The following is a 14,944-nucleotide window of genomic DNA, read 5'->3' on the forward strand; positions in this document are numbered from 1 at the left end:
CTGGCTAAATGGTAGTAGAGCCAAACAAAGCACATTTGTTTTCTATCTATTTAAATTACAGTTTTGACAGTGTTTCTCAGTACTGGAAATTGTTTAATTTTGTCCCTTGGAGTCAGTTCTCAAGAAAAAATTGCTTTCGAGGGTAGAGAATCTGAAGCATGACTTTTTGTTAATTTGGGCCATCTCTCTTTCAAAAGAAGTTACTTATGGAACTGACTCATAAGGAAATACTTTTAAAGACAACAGGTAACTTCGGATGATTAGATTTCATTCGTTTGGGTTTATCTGCTTTGGGATAGGAATCAGGAACCAGGCTCTCTTGAGGCCATGGGCAGACTTGTTGAGCCTTGAAAAAGTACTGGAATCTGTCTTTACACCTTAAGAAAGAAGCTCAGATTTCTTTGAATTGAAGCATGGGACAGGCAAAAGTAAGAAGCCAGGGACAATAGTGAAATAGCTGAGCTATAGCAGCCAAGAGGATTCTCACCACTTTGTGATTCAGAGCCACAGTTTCTTCAGTTCAAGAAGAACATAGCACATTGAACAGAGCAGCAAAGACAGAAGGTATGATCTGTGCACTAAAAACCATTTACTTCCAGAAATAGACCACTGAGATCCTATACAAACTATTATGTCCAAAAGTCTAAAAGGATGCATCATTTTACTAATGCCAAGTTCACTTTGTTCTAGAAGCTGGGATATTTCATAACAAAAATTGAAATAAAGGCCAAAAATGAAGCAATGGCAATTACTTTTTAGATGGATTCTCTAGTCATCTTAATTCAGGCAACCAGTATATTTTACTCAGTCCTAGTTCTGTTTCTGTCTTCATTCAGCCATGAAGTTTTATGATAGCCTTTGATAGATGGCAAATTATTTTAGTTCCTTTAATATTTATAAAAGTATAATAGTCCTAAAAGTTATTAGTACCAAATTCATTTAGTAGTATTCATTAGTACTATTCGTTTTTTTGCCTACTTAGTCACTAAAATAGCTCTGTTGTCAAAATACTTCCATATAATAAAGAATTTTTCAGCAATGAAAATTTACCACTAATTGATTATTTTGAGTAGACATACTTTTAAGTAATGCTGATTGGCTTTAAATTCCATACACTTCTCCTCAACACAGTATAAATGAATTAATCAACCATTATAAACATTTAGTAGATATGGAAATAACTTAAAGGAATCAGCAATGTAGCTTTCTTGTTTGCTTAATAAGCATTTACAAGGTCAGTGCATATTATGCATATTAACTTACAATAATAACTATGGTAGTTAATATATAGCTTGAAAGTTAAGGGAACATTTCTAATTTGAATGTTATTTTTATTTTACCCATTTACCCCAGACAGCAAAATATCTGATTGATGTCCTTTTGGTTTGGATAGGTACGTTCGACGATAAAACAGGATCACTGTCTTCTGCTTCCTTGAACTCCTGAAGTCAGCTGTCTTCTCTTTCAAACTCTGGCAACCAACTGATGGGTCCAGTAATTGAAATCTGGGTGTGGTCAATAACATTCAAGCAACTTTTTCCTAATACAGACAACCCTGAAGAATTCATATCAATAATTCTGAGTTGTTCTGACAAATGTTTTATTACTAACCCCATCAGAAATCTGTGGGTGAATATGAACCAGAAGTATACTACCTAAAGCCTTAAAACAGACAGGCATCATTTAGGTTTGGACAACAGGAATGGTACAGAAATATTTGTGATCCAAAAGTCTTACAGGGTTTTGCCTTAGAATCTATTCTTTGATCGTTGATATTTCCTTGGTTAACGTGATCGGCCAGAATATGGAAAATAAAAGGCAAGTCATCCACAGGAGTTCGCCTGCGCCTCCTGAGCAGAGTACGTGCGTGTGAGCGCGCGTGGGCACGGCTCACTGCCTGGCTCCCCTGCACCATCGTTGATTTCCTCCTCCTCATTAAACACTCGTCGATTCCTGTCTTCCAGATGACACAGGCTGCCCTAGTAGCCAGTCAGTGTCGCCTGTGAAGACGCCCTCGGATGCTGGGAACAGCCCCATTGGCTTTTGCCCTGGAAGTGATGAAGACTTTACCAGAAAGAAATGCACAGTTGGAATGGTTGGTGAGGGAAGCCTCCAATCAGCGCGACACAAGAAGGAACCGAAGTCAGGCCTTGTAAAGCCAGGTAAGTGGCCTTGCTCTTCATGTTCTTATCAGAGCAATATGACTGGAGGGATTTCAAGTGAAATTTGAAATGAAGCCCCTGGATATCAGGATGAGGAACACTAATGCAGTACCTAGTACCCAGAAATCTCTCTCTCTCTTTTTTTAAGAAAGAGGTAGAGCAGAGGGTGGAATGTTTTCTATGCTAGTTGTTAATTGAGAATGCATAGTGACAAATGTGTCTATTATAAAGACATGCTAAAAAGGGAGGAAATTTGAAGAAATGTTAACTGAATGGTCTAACAGACATTTAAACTATATAATGAAGTCTAGCATAAATTATACTGAGAAATTACTCGGTAGCATCTAAAGTACGCACAGATTGAGAAAAGAACAGGTTATCTTGAGGCAGATCTGTAAGGCTGGGAGTGCTTTCTAACCCAGCTATGTTATTTGCTCTTTTAAGACTGAAATGTGAGTATGCTGCTATATGTGTGTGTATGTATATATATAGAATATTCAATAATGACAAAATAGTAAAAGCTTTGAGATGAAATGGAGATCATTATTACAGTGAATAAGATGCCATGAACATCAGAACAGTTCTCAGAATTTGCAATATAACAATAAGTATTTTACATCTCAAAAATATATACAGTGTATGAGCAGTTTTAGTGAAACTAAAGCTGTAACTTGAAAGTAAAAGGACCTGAATATTGGCGTTGAGAGACAACCCCTGTGTTGCCTTATTTTCCTCAATATCACCAGTTGTGCTATACATATTAATGAGCCTGAAAAGACAGATTAATGGCTTGCATGAGTTCCATTCCTTACATTTGTTTTCTGATTTTTGCTTGGCAATGACATTATTGTGCAAAGAGCTGTGGGTGGCTTTATTTCAATGGAGCCAAAGCTTGGTCCTTGTCTGCTTCCATTGGAAGGTCCAACATCCACTTCCATCTCTCTCCGCTTTTGTTCTTTGTGAATAATTGATATGCAGAGCATATCTTAATGAATTATTCTTCGTCTTGCTTTTGGTCAATCAGGGAAAATGTCGTTTAGTCTGAGAGCAAAATTTAAACTGTGTGAGGAAGAAATCCTTTATTTCCTATTGGTTCCTGGTAAATGTCAGTCAAGATGAATTTGTTGTCTTTTGCTTTGGGATAATATGAAAAAGAAAGAAAATGATACACAGTGGAGAAGACAGCATAGGAGAAACATGGATATTATAAAAGAGGTGTTGGGTACCCCTTTTTATGCTTTTTCTGCTCTTTTATATACTTAAGACAGAGACAGTGTGTTCAAGAATGTCATGTAATTATCGTATTGTTGTTATTGAGTCGCTAAGTTGTGTCCGAATGTAATTATAGTCAAGAAATAAACCATTACCTTGTGTATTCAGAAACTAGAATGTCCTTCCTCTCTTCCCCAGCTCAGCTCTCCTTTTAAAAAATTAAGATATAATTCACATACTATGAAATTCACCCCTTTAAAGTGTACATTTCCATGGTATTTAGTATATTCAAAACATCACCACTATCCAATTTCAGGGCATTTTTATATCCCTCCAAAGAAGCCCTATACCCATGAGACCTCACTGTCCACTCTTCCTTTCTCCCAGCCCCTGGCAACCACTTACATGCCGTTTGTCTGATCTGCCTGTTCTGGACATCACGTATAATGGCATCGTACAATCTGTGGCCTGTTGTGTTTGGCTTCTTTTGCTTAGCGTGATGTTTTCAAGGTTCATGCACTAGCCCGTCATTCTGTTTATGGCTCAGTAATATTCTATTCTATGAATATACCACTTCTTAAAGTAGACTTTTGGTGAGCAATTTCGGGTGTACAGAAAAATTGAGCACCCAGTACAGGGTTCTCATATCCCCTACCAAATCTCATATCTCATACCACTACCTCCGGCTTCTTCTATTTTTAACATCTTGGCTTAGTGTGGTGTCACACCACTCTTTGCTTATCCGTTCACAGTTGATGGACATTTGGGTTGCTTCCACTTTTGACCTATTGTGAATAATGGTGCCATGAACAGTCACATACAAGTTTTCGTACAGACTTTCAGTTCTCTTGGGTGTATACCTAAGACTGAAATTTCTAAGTCATATGGTAACTCTACGTTTAACCCTTTGAGGAACTGCCAAACTTTTTTCCCTAATGGCTGTACCACTTTACATACCACCGGCAAGGTCTAAGGGTTTCAGTTTCTCAACATCCTTATCAACAGTTGTTATTGTCTGTCCTTTTGGTTCTATTTACTCTAGTGACTGTGAAGCAGTATTTCATTGTGCTTTTGATTTCCATTTCCCTGATGGCTAAAGATGACGAGCACCTTTTCATGTGCATATTGGCTGTTCGTGTATCTTCCTTGGAGAAATGTTCTCAATTTTCTTTTAGCCAGTTGGGAGCAGTCACCAATAGATTCTGCTTCTACGGCATACAGGATGTGAGTTTAAGAGCAGAAGCCCTGTCATCCTCTTTTTGTATTCCTAGCACACAGGGTCCGGTGTGTATCGAGGGCACAGTCGACATTGGTTGACCTCAACAGCAAAGGTAGGCTATGGCATTGAGAATGTAAAATGCTGCAGGAAAGAGTGTTGGCTTCGGGGGTTGCAAAGAAAAAATAGATTTTTATTGTGAAGATATTGTAGGATTTGAATGCAACCTGAAATTATTTCATTTCTGTTATTCACCACCCTCCACCTCCCCCGACAGAGAAGGCAATGGCACCCCACTCCAGGACTCTTGCCTGGAAAATCCCATGAATGGAGGAGCCTGGTGGGCTGCCGTCTCTGGGGTCGCACAGAGTCGGACACGACTGAAATGACTTAGCAGCAGCAGCAGCACCTCCCCCAATCCCCACCTCATCCTCAAAACATTTTACAGTGGTGACTATACAAATAAACAGTGAAACAAGGCACGAATGTGGTGCAGCAAGAACAAACTAAGTTAAACGGCCATTGAGATTATCCTTGGCCTTCCCTGGTGGCTCAGATGGTAAAGAATCTGCCTGTAATGTGGGAGACCTGGGTTCGATCCCTGGGTTGGGAAGATCCCCTGGTGGAGGGCACGGCAACCCACTCCAGTATTCTTGCCTGGAGAATCCCAGGGACAGCGGAGCCTGGCAGACTACAATGCACGGGGTCACAAAGAGTCGGACACGACTGAGTGACTGACGCTTTCACTTTCACTTCGAGATTGTCCGTGCCCTTCCTTGTCTCAGTAATCATCACCTGCTCAGTCACTCAGTCGTGTCTGACTCTTTGTGATCATATGCACTGCAGTCCTCCAGGCTTCTCCAGCCATGGGATTCTCCAAGCAAGAATGCTGGAGTGGGCTGCCATATCCTCCAGGGGATCTTCCCGATCGAGGGGTAGAACCCGTGTCTCCTGTACTGCAGGCGGATTCTTCCCCGCTAAGGCCCAGGGGAAGCCTTGTTTCAATAATCATCAGAAGAATAATCATATCTTAATGTAAGGTTAAAAACCCTATGTGTATGCGCAGAATTCACCCTGAGCAAGTCTTGGTTCCTACAGAAGATACTTGTTGAAGATCAGCTACTTGTCTTGCTGAAGATGTTTAAGTAGAAAGTACAGACAAAAAGACTAAAAAGGAGTGGGGACAGAGGGAGGAAAAGAAGGAAGGAGGAAAGAAAGGAAACACGAGTTGTTCTTCACGCTGTTTCGATAATAATGGATCCTTTGAGAATCCTGAAGGCCATGGACCCATATTCCAGAAAAATATGCACAAAATATCACATACTATTTTCTGAGGTTTTATGGGCCCCCTTTATTAGGATTTTTAACTCCTAGATAATAACCCTTGCCCAGAGGCAGAGCCTGAAATAGCACCTTTGTCAACTGCTTCTGATTTAATCACCTAAGCAGTGCTGACCTCACGATCTTTTGATTTATTTGCATTTGGCCAAGGTCACAAGGGTCCCTAAAGTGTATTTTTTAGTTGCCTGAGATTCCTAATGTCATCACTAAAAGGCATAGCTTGAGCTTTTGAATGGGTTCCTATCTGTAGGGACCCATTGGTCCACAGTGGTGGTGGTGGTTTAGTCGCTAAGTCATGTCCGACTCTTGCATCCCCATGGACTGTAGCCTGCCAGGCTCCTCTGTCCATGGGATACTTCAGGCAAGAATACTGGAATGGGTTGCCATTTCCTTCCCCAGTCTATACAGTAAGCTCTTTGTATTTAAAACAGTCTGCACCGGGACCTATAGCTTTCTGAACTTTCAGCAGAATAAACCTGTCAGTCTCATAACTAAGAAGAGAGAAAATTCTGGACACAAGGGCCTTGGATTACTCCAAAATTTATAAAATGCAGAGAATGTGTCGTTAAACCAACCACAAGATGATACTGCTCACCGGTTATTAAAATGTTCCACCTCCTCTGCAGCCCCATGTGACCATCTCCCCTCAGCCTAAGCTCATCTTCCACTCTTGATGTATGCTCTACTTTTTTAAAATAACTCATTAGAACCAATACCAGTTTATTAAAATAGCAAGCAATTAGTGTCTCTTACACAGATGCTCCAGGGCCCTTTAACATTAACCTGGGCCCATTTAATTTTAGGTCTGTTGTTCTAGATTCTGGAAACTGCTGTTCACCTTGGAAGGGAGTTATTGAAATGCCCCTTTGGTCGTTCAGATAAAGAACTAACAATTCTGTATGTGTGTGTGTGTGCTTAGTCACTCAGTCATGTCCAACTCTTGGCAACTCCATGGACTGTAGCCCACCAAGCTCCTCTGTCCATGGTGATTCTCCAGGCAAGAATACTGGAGTGGGTTACCATGCCCTCCTCCAGGGATCATCCCAACCCAGGGATTGAACCCGCATCTCCTGCATTGACAGGCAGATTCTTTACCACGGAGCCAGCTGGGAAGCTCCATAGTAATGTTGGCTGGGTACCTAATGCAGAAGGAGAAGGCAACTGTGTCATGGGATGCCAGGAAGGGTTTAGAAAGGTAAGCTGAGCACACCCGCACTCCCCAGCAGGGCACCGTGGCACTCACAGCATGGAAGCCTTGCCTTCTTCTAGGCAGGACTCGTGCTGGAACTTCTCGGAGGCAGTGCACCTTCTCTCATTTTGGTTTCTATCACTTAATGCCTATTCAGATTTAATTAAAAATTGCCACCAAAGAGTGAAAGAAAATAACCCTGCAGTCAGTTGGATAATGGCTTTGCCTTTTTCATGTTTTCATGAGTCAACTCAGCAGACGTTCAAGACTGTGTCTCTAGAGCCTAATATAATGTCTGTCATGACACAGGTGTGCAGTAAATCCTTCATTGAGAATGAAATGATGTTTAGTGTGGGAGGAGTGTGGGAAAGATAGGCAGAGATGACCTCAGCATCATCCTTGCTCTTGGGAACCTTATCATTCAAGACAGAAAACTGTACGATAAAGCTGGGCTATAGTACAGATTAAAAGGAAGGGAATGGAGGCATGCTGATAGGGACCTTTTTATAATAATTCATTTTTATTGGAATATAGTTGATTTACAATGTTGTGCTAGCTTCTGCTATACAGCAGAGTGAATTAGTTGCACATATACATGCTGTGGTATGCCAAGTTGCTTCAATCGTGTCCGACTCTGCAACCCTATGGACTATACGCCACCCCCTGCCCCACCAGCTTCTCTGTCCATGGGATTCTCCAGGCAGGAATACTGGAGTGGGTTGCCATGCCCTCCTCCAGGGGATCTCCCTGACCCAGGGGTCGAACCCGCGTCTCTTATGTCTCCTGCATTGGCAGGCAGGTTCTTTACCACTGGTGCCACCTGGGAAGCCCATACATATACATATATTCTCTCTTTTTAGATTCGTTTCCCGTATAGGTCATTACAGTGTACTGAGTAAAGTTCCCTGTGCTGTAGAGTAGGTAGGTCCTGTTTAGTCATCTATTTTATGTGTATTAATAGTAGTGTATGGGTTTCCCAGGTGGCGTTAGTGGTAAAGAATCTGCCTGCCAATGCAGGAGACATAAGAGACGTGGGTTCCATCCCTGGGTCTGGAAGATCGCCTGGAGTAGGAAATGGCAATCAACTCCGGTATTCTTGCCTGGAGAATCCTATGGACAGAGGAGCCTGGCAGGCTACAGTCCATAGGGTCACAAAGAGTAGGACCTGACTGAAGCAGCTTAGCACACATCATGTAATAGTAGTGTATATATGCCAATCCCATCACTTTTTGAGAGATCTACATTGTTAGCATTCCTTCTCTCAGATGCTTATCCTGATTTTAATCCACAGTCAGTTTTCCTGATGAGATTGTTGTCACCCAAAAAGGAAAGTTTTAATTGGATTTCTGTGCTAGAACATTAAATGATTTTCCTGGGCCGCCTTTAATGCTTGACTGTCTACTTGGGGAGCATCTTAACCCAAAGGAGAAAAAGACCCAGTATCAGTGTTCTACAAATGCAAGTCCTAAATCCTTCCTACCCAAGGCTTGTGGGAGAACTAGGGAAACAACTACACAATTTGAACAAAAAATTAGAAAAAGTGAAAGGGAGGGGAAAAAAACACCTGCCGTTTAAGGAGATAGATCAAGAGCAAATGGTTAGGGTCACTATAATTGAAAAGAAATCCACATTTAGAAACTGAAATGTTACAATCTACCTTGGAAAGATGTCACCGCCACCATCAGCATTCAGACTAAGTTAGTATTCCCCTGTCATCAGACACCACCCAGGCTACTGAAATCAGAAACCTGGCCAGATGAACTGTGATAACCTCAACACAGTAACAGAGGATGGGTGACTTTAAAAAGATGACTTCCCACTTTCAGAGGCATTTGCTAGAAAACTCAGAAGGCACCAACTGGATTAGTGATTAATCAACACTGGTTTAAGGAGACAGAGGCTCTTTCGCACACAGGCAATGGCCCGCAGGTGTTCCCGTGCTTATCAGGGGCATTGTCCCTTTCACTTCAAAGTTAGTCCTGTCAAATAAAAGGGACAATGTACAGGGTGGGGTGCAAGCGGGGCATATGTTCTTACAATAACTTGACTACAAAGAGGAGACTCAAGAACTTAGCTCACAGTTCTCCACAGATTACCCAGCTTGTGGTTTCTTGGGGGGGAAAAGTGTGAATGGATGGGTGGGGTGGGGCTGCGGGGATACCTTACTAACCACCAGACTCAGGAGTCCAGTATACCAGGCTCACAGTTTCATACCACCTCTTTAACTGTGCACTCTTCAGCTACTTGTTATCTTCCAGAAACTTTGTGTTTGGCATCTTTAGAATGGGTTATTGTGTCCATTAAACAGATTAAAGAATGTAAAATGCCCAGCGTTCCATCTGGCATAAAACAATTCCTTAGTAAATGTTAATAACAGTCATTCATTGCTCTTAAAATAGTTATCAGAGCTTCCTTGCACTTTGTTTACAGGAAAATCCTTGAAACTATCACACAGAACTTATGTTTATTAAAACAAAATTCTAGCATGTCATGTTCTCCCAGTTCACATAAAACAGGAGGAGTGTTTGCTATTGGAGGACACTGGAGAGAGCGTGAGTTGACTGACAGATGATGGTTTGACAATGAGGAAAGAGAAAATATGAAAGGGAAAATATGAAAAAAGCAAACAAAAGACCACTAGCACAAGGGCCTATTAACTGTTTGTAGCGCTTGTGTGTGTGTGTGTGTGTCTGTGTGCTCAGTTGTATCTGACTCTTTGTGACCCCATGGGCTGTTGCCTGCCAGGCTCCTCTGTCTGTGGGATTTCCCAGGCAAGAATACTGAAGTGAGTTGCCATTCCCTACTCCAGGGAATCTTCCTGACCCCGCATCTCTTGCATCTCCTGCATTGGCAGGCACATGCTTTATCCCTAGCACCACATGAGAGGCTTCTTATAGCACTTAAGGCAATAGTTAATGTTCTAGAAACCAGCTGAGTCATTGTGATGGTGTAGTTGGCAGAAAGTGATGTGTATGAAGGCAGGAAAATTCCTGAAGCATTTTGGAAATATTTTCACAGAATGGAAAAATTAAAATTTTCGTGCTAAAAGAGATTTGGGTTATATGGAAACATTCTGCATTCTCTGGCAGGCAGTGCTTTTCTAATAGCTTATAGTTTCAATCAAAGGTCTTTCAGCAGCAAAGCCCAATCTCAGATAAAGTCTTTAGTCCGTTTCAGACGCTAAACATATCTGGAAGACTGTATTAGATGTAATCATGGGCTTGCATGACTCTGAATTTTGATTAAAAATTGTTGTAGCTCATATTTATTGAGCCTTGACTGTCCCAGGCAAAATTCCAAGGACTTTACTCATTTAATCCTAGTATCAGTGTGAGAAGGGGGTATCATTGTCCCCTCTTTTACAGATGGAGAAACTGGCATAGAGAAGCTAATTCATGCAAGGTCACAGTCTGTAAATGGATTCTAAACAGTGTAGTTTTGCTTTTGACTCTTAACTACCACACTGGTTGTAAGGTCCATCTTCAAAGGGAAAATTTTAATTGTAACAGGGAAGTATGACAATTGAGAAAGATGTGTTGATATAAGATAGGGATTAAAAAAAATATCTGTGGAGCCCTATAGATTATCTGATACAGTCCATATACTTATTATGCTGGCTGCTGCTAACCAAATCGATGAACCTCAATGTAACTTCAATGAAATACAGAAAATTGAACACAGGAGGATATTTGGATGCAGATCAGGAAAATAAACCATGAAGATGTCAACATCAAAGAATGTTAAGGTCTTCAGAGTTTTCCACTCGATCAGATCTACTTCTTTTTCTACTTGTCACAGTGTTTTATGTGCCGCCCTGTCTGTCATTAATAGTTTCATAAACAATGGTCAGTAGGTTTTGTCAACTTAAACAGGAGCTTTTGCACTGACACTGAAGTGGATCTCTGAAACTTCCACTCGACAGAAAAAATGTCCCCCCAGGAATCAGCACAGAATGTTTTATGATGAGCTGCTGTATAGGCTGCCTCTTCACCCCAGCAGAGACCAGACGGGTGGGGAAAGAAAGCTGAACTGCGATGAGGAGCCCTGGTGTTTATCTTTATGGCAGGGTTACTTACATATTTACTCTCATGCCTTTCTCCCATCTGTGCCTTTGATGGTGCACCCAATCAATGTGATGGGGCCAAATGGTCTGCTAATGGTTTTCCCATAAGAATTAGTGAGTTATAATCCTCTTCTTCTCAGAGGTGACTGCTGTCCGTATCCCAGGTCTACTGGGATTTATTGCACCTACAATGTTATAGCTACCGATCTGAGGGCTCGCCAGATGCTTCCTAACTGCTCTAATGTGCTGAGAACAAAGCGTTAGTGGTATCTCACACATAGCAGATATCCCAACAGACCACACACCCACCATTAAAGATGTTTATCAACTACCAGCCCAAGAGAAATAAACCTGAAAATTTCTTTTACACACAAACCTATAAACTAAGAATTATAAATCATGCAGATATATGCTTTAGATTGGGCTTCCCCCCCCACCCCCCAGCCGACTAAGAAGAGTTTATTGAGGAGACTGCATAATTAATGGGCTTAATTAAGGAAACCCAGCCAGTATGCGGCTTCCCAAGTGGAGCTAGTGGTAAAGAATCCACCTTCCAATGCAGGAGACATAAGAGACATGGGTTCAATCCCTGGGTCGGTAAGATCCCCTGGAGAAGGGCATGACAACCCACTCCAGTATTCTTGCCTGGAGAATCCCAGGGACAGGGGAGGCTGGAGGGTTATAGTCCATAGGGTTGCAAAGAGTCAGACACAACTGAAGCAACTTAGCACATAGCACAACCAGTATGGGGATGGCAACAGCTTGAAGCCCTTTCCCATCGTGAAGAGGCCAGAGAAAGGTCAAGGAACCAGAACCCAGAGCCAGGGAATTCCCAGGCTGCATGTGAGGGAACCATGCACTTTGGTAGCAAAGTGTTAGCCGCTCAGTCGTGTCTGACTCTTTGCAACTCCATGGACTGTAGTCCACGACATGCTGCAGTCCACAGGGTCAAAAAGAGTCAGACACGACTGAGCTGAGTGACTGGACTGTAGTCTACTAGACCCCTCTGTCCATGGGATTTCTCAGGCAAGATTACTGGAGTGGGTTGCCATGACCCCTCCAGGGAATCTTCCCGACCCAGGGATCGAACCCGGGTCTCCCGCATTGCGGGCAGATTCTTTACCATCTGAGCCACTAGGGAAACCCAGCAAACAATGTGCCTAACAAGAAAGGAGGTGGAGGGAAAAGTACCCTGACTTCTCTGTCTTCTTTGTCTGTATAATTAGGTGGGTGGCGTTTGGGTGGACTGGGCTACTGATGGAAGTTATGTGTGAACCAAACTTACGTAAGTTCGTTGGGGTAATTCAGTGAGTTACGGTCTTCTCCACCTGAACCTGTGTCTAACAGCAGCCAAGTTTCAGTAGTAGGCAATGTGGCTGCAGGCCGCAGTTAAGTGAGGTGAGCTTCAGGAAACTGGGCACAGTGGACTTAGAATCCAAGCCGTTTTGAATTCAAATCCGTTACATGGACTAGAATGTTTGTGGCTTTTCAGGAAGGTGATTTTTGTGTAGGAGCCTAGAAGACAGCAATCCTCACTCACTTCACTGCCTATAAGGGTTCTGCTCAACTTTAGTTTGAATCCTGGCTGTACACTGATTGACCAGCTTTCACTCATTTACTCAAGTATTTACAAAGCATTTATTCTGTGCTGACACCATTGTTCCAGGCTTTCAGGATAGAGGAGGGGAAAAAACAAACAAGATGCCTGTTCTCTTGGAACCTGCCTGATATAGGGAGATGGCTGATACACAAGCGGACAGACAAGATAAGTAAGTTCAGATAGTGACACGTAAAACAAGGTAATGCTATAGCCGGTGATGAGCATTGGGCAGGGAGTGTCTGGGGAGGTGACATTTCAGCTGAGAACTTAGTCATATTCCTTTGCACTTGCGGAGGGTTTGCAGGGACAGTGAGTGAAGCAGTGAGCTAGGAAGAAGAAAGAGTGATTGCAGGTGAAGTCTGCATCAAGCAATGGGAACCTACTGGCCAGTATTAAGAGAGACATAATTTAGTACATGGGTTTCCCAGGTGGCTCAGTGATAAAGAGTCTGCCTGCCAATGCAGGAGTCACAGGAGATGCGGGTTCGATCCCTAGGCCAGGAAAATTCCCTGGACAGAGGAGCCTGGTGGGCTACAGTCCATAGAGCAGAGTCAGACACAACTGAGCATGCTCTCAACGCAGCACAATTTAGTGTATACGTTCAAGGCCCTTTTGGTTGCTCTGTGGAGCTTGCATTATCAAGAGATGAAACTGGAAGCAGGTTAATGAAGGAGGAGGCAGTGAAAACAGAGCCAAGTGTAAGAGACAGTGTATATGAGAGAATACAAGGTCCTGCATTTTCCTAATGAGATTAAAAACGTTTTATTTTATTTGCTAACTCGAGTAAACCTTTAGAGATGGATGAAATAGTCAATAGCTGGTAGGTTTTTTAAATTTATTTTTTAGTTAAACATATAAATGTATACTCTGTTATTTATTTAGAAGCAGGGATCTTGTTATTCATCATTAATATAAAAAAGTTATTGCCCTCCTCATCCCTGGAGCTAGTTTTCAACTCGGGTGTCTTTTCCAGTGCAAGTTATCTTCACTTCTGCCCAATTTGTTTGATACAAAGCCATTTTGAATTCATATCTGGAGCTCTCATTGGACATTATTTTCGAGCCTATGAGTACTGTGAGGGTAGCTGTTAAGTTAATGTAAAAAGAGGCTCCCAAATCCAGAGGTTAAAAACTAGACAGAAGCTGATCTTCATCATAAAACAGTCCCTAGGTGTTTGGGGAACTGAGGCTGGTAGGCGGCATGGCAGGTCGGCTGTCCTCCAGGAAGAAGGAGGGAGAGAGGGACCAGGGGATACTCACCCAATCATTTTTAGGGTCAGGGCACAGAAGTGGCACATGTCATTTCCAATTATATCCCAGGACATCTTAGTCAGCTGGGCATCTTTTATTACGGAAGAAAGAAAGAATGGGAATGGACATTGGATGACAGCTAGCAGACCATCACAGCACCCATGGAGAGCACGGGGACAGCTGGTTTTTCTGTTCCCCTATAGATGCAATGTCAGTATCAGTCAATACCCAGAGCTATTCAGTTACTAAGTCCAGTTAGCAAAAAGTATGGTTTTTTTTTTCCGTCTCCACAACTTAACCTTTGACTATTACTATTTAATAGCAGAGGCAGCAGAGCATGAGATTGTTGGATGGCATCACCGATTCAGTGGACATGAACTTGGGCAGACTCAGGGAGACAGTGAGGGACAGGGGAGACCAGGCGTGCTGCGGTCCATGGGATTGCAAAGAGTCAGACAGGACTTAGCGACTGAACAACATTGCTATTTAAACTGATCTTTCAAAAAGACTGGAAGAGTCATACCAGTCATACCACAGGAATAATTACAAAATCTGCTTTTGAATTTCTTGGCCCCCTTCATTTTAAACAATCCTGTCAGTCGACCCCTGAAGGCAGCTCAAAACAATACTGATTGAGGTCGATTCAGTCCCATGTGTCTTTTTCAAATGACACTTTTTGTTCAAAGAAGGTAATTATAAGAGAGATCTCTATAATAAGAGGCTTTGGAAGGACTTTAAAGATTCATGTTGATGTATGGCAAAACCAATACAATATTGTAAAGTAATTAACCTCCAATTAAAATAAATAAATTTATATTAAAAAAATAAAATAAGGAGCTTTCTTTTGTGTGAGGTAACTGTGGGAAGAGAGTGCCTCACCTTATATTTAGGTATTGAATAGGGTGCACCAC

General features: G+C 42.1%; 1 protein-coding gene across 2 annotated transcripts in view; it reads left to right on the forward strand.

Annotated features, from left to right (window-relative positions):
- The window catches only part of SYBU (syntabulin), an 82,433-nt gene that overhangs the window by 23,007 nt on the left and 44,482 nt on the right, over positions 1–14,944 (forward strand). For both annotated transcript variants that reach the window (XM_052651811.1, XM_052651810.1), the window contains exon 3: positions 1,965–2,162. In XM_052651811.1, coding sequence (XP_052507771.1) covers positions 1,965–2,162 — 198 coding nt within the window. The remainder of the gene's footprint in view (positions 1–1,964; positions 2,163–14,944) is intronic.

Source organism: Budorcas taxicolor, chromosome 14 (genome assembly GCF_023091745.1).
Source record: "Budorcas taxicolor isolate Tak-1 chromosome 14, Takin1.1, whole genome shotgun sequence".
NCBI classification, from domain to species: Eukaryota; Metazoa; Chordata; class Mammalia; order Artiodactyla; family Bovidae; genus Budorcas; species Budorcas taxicolor.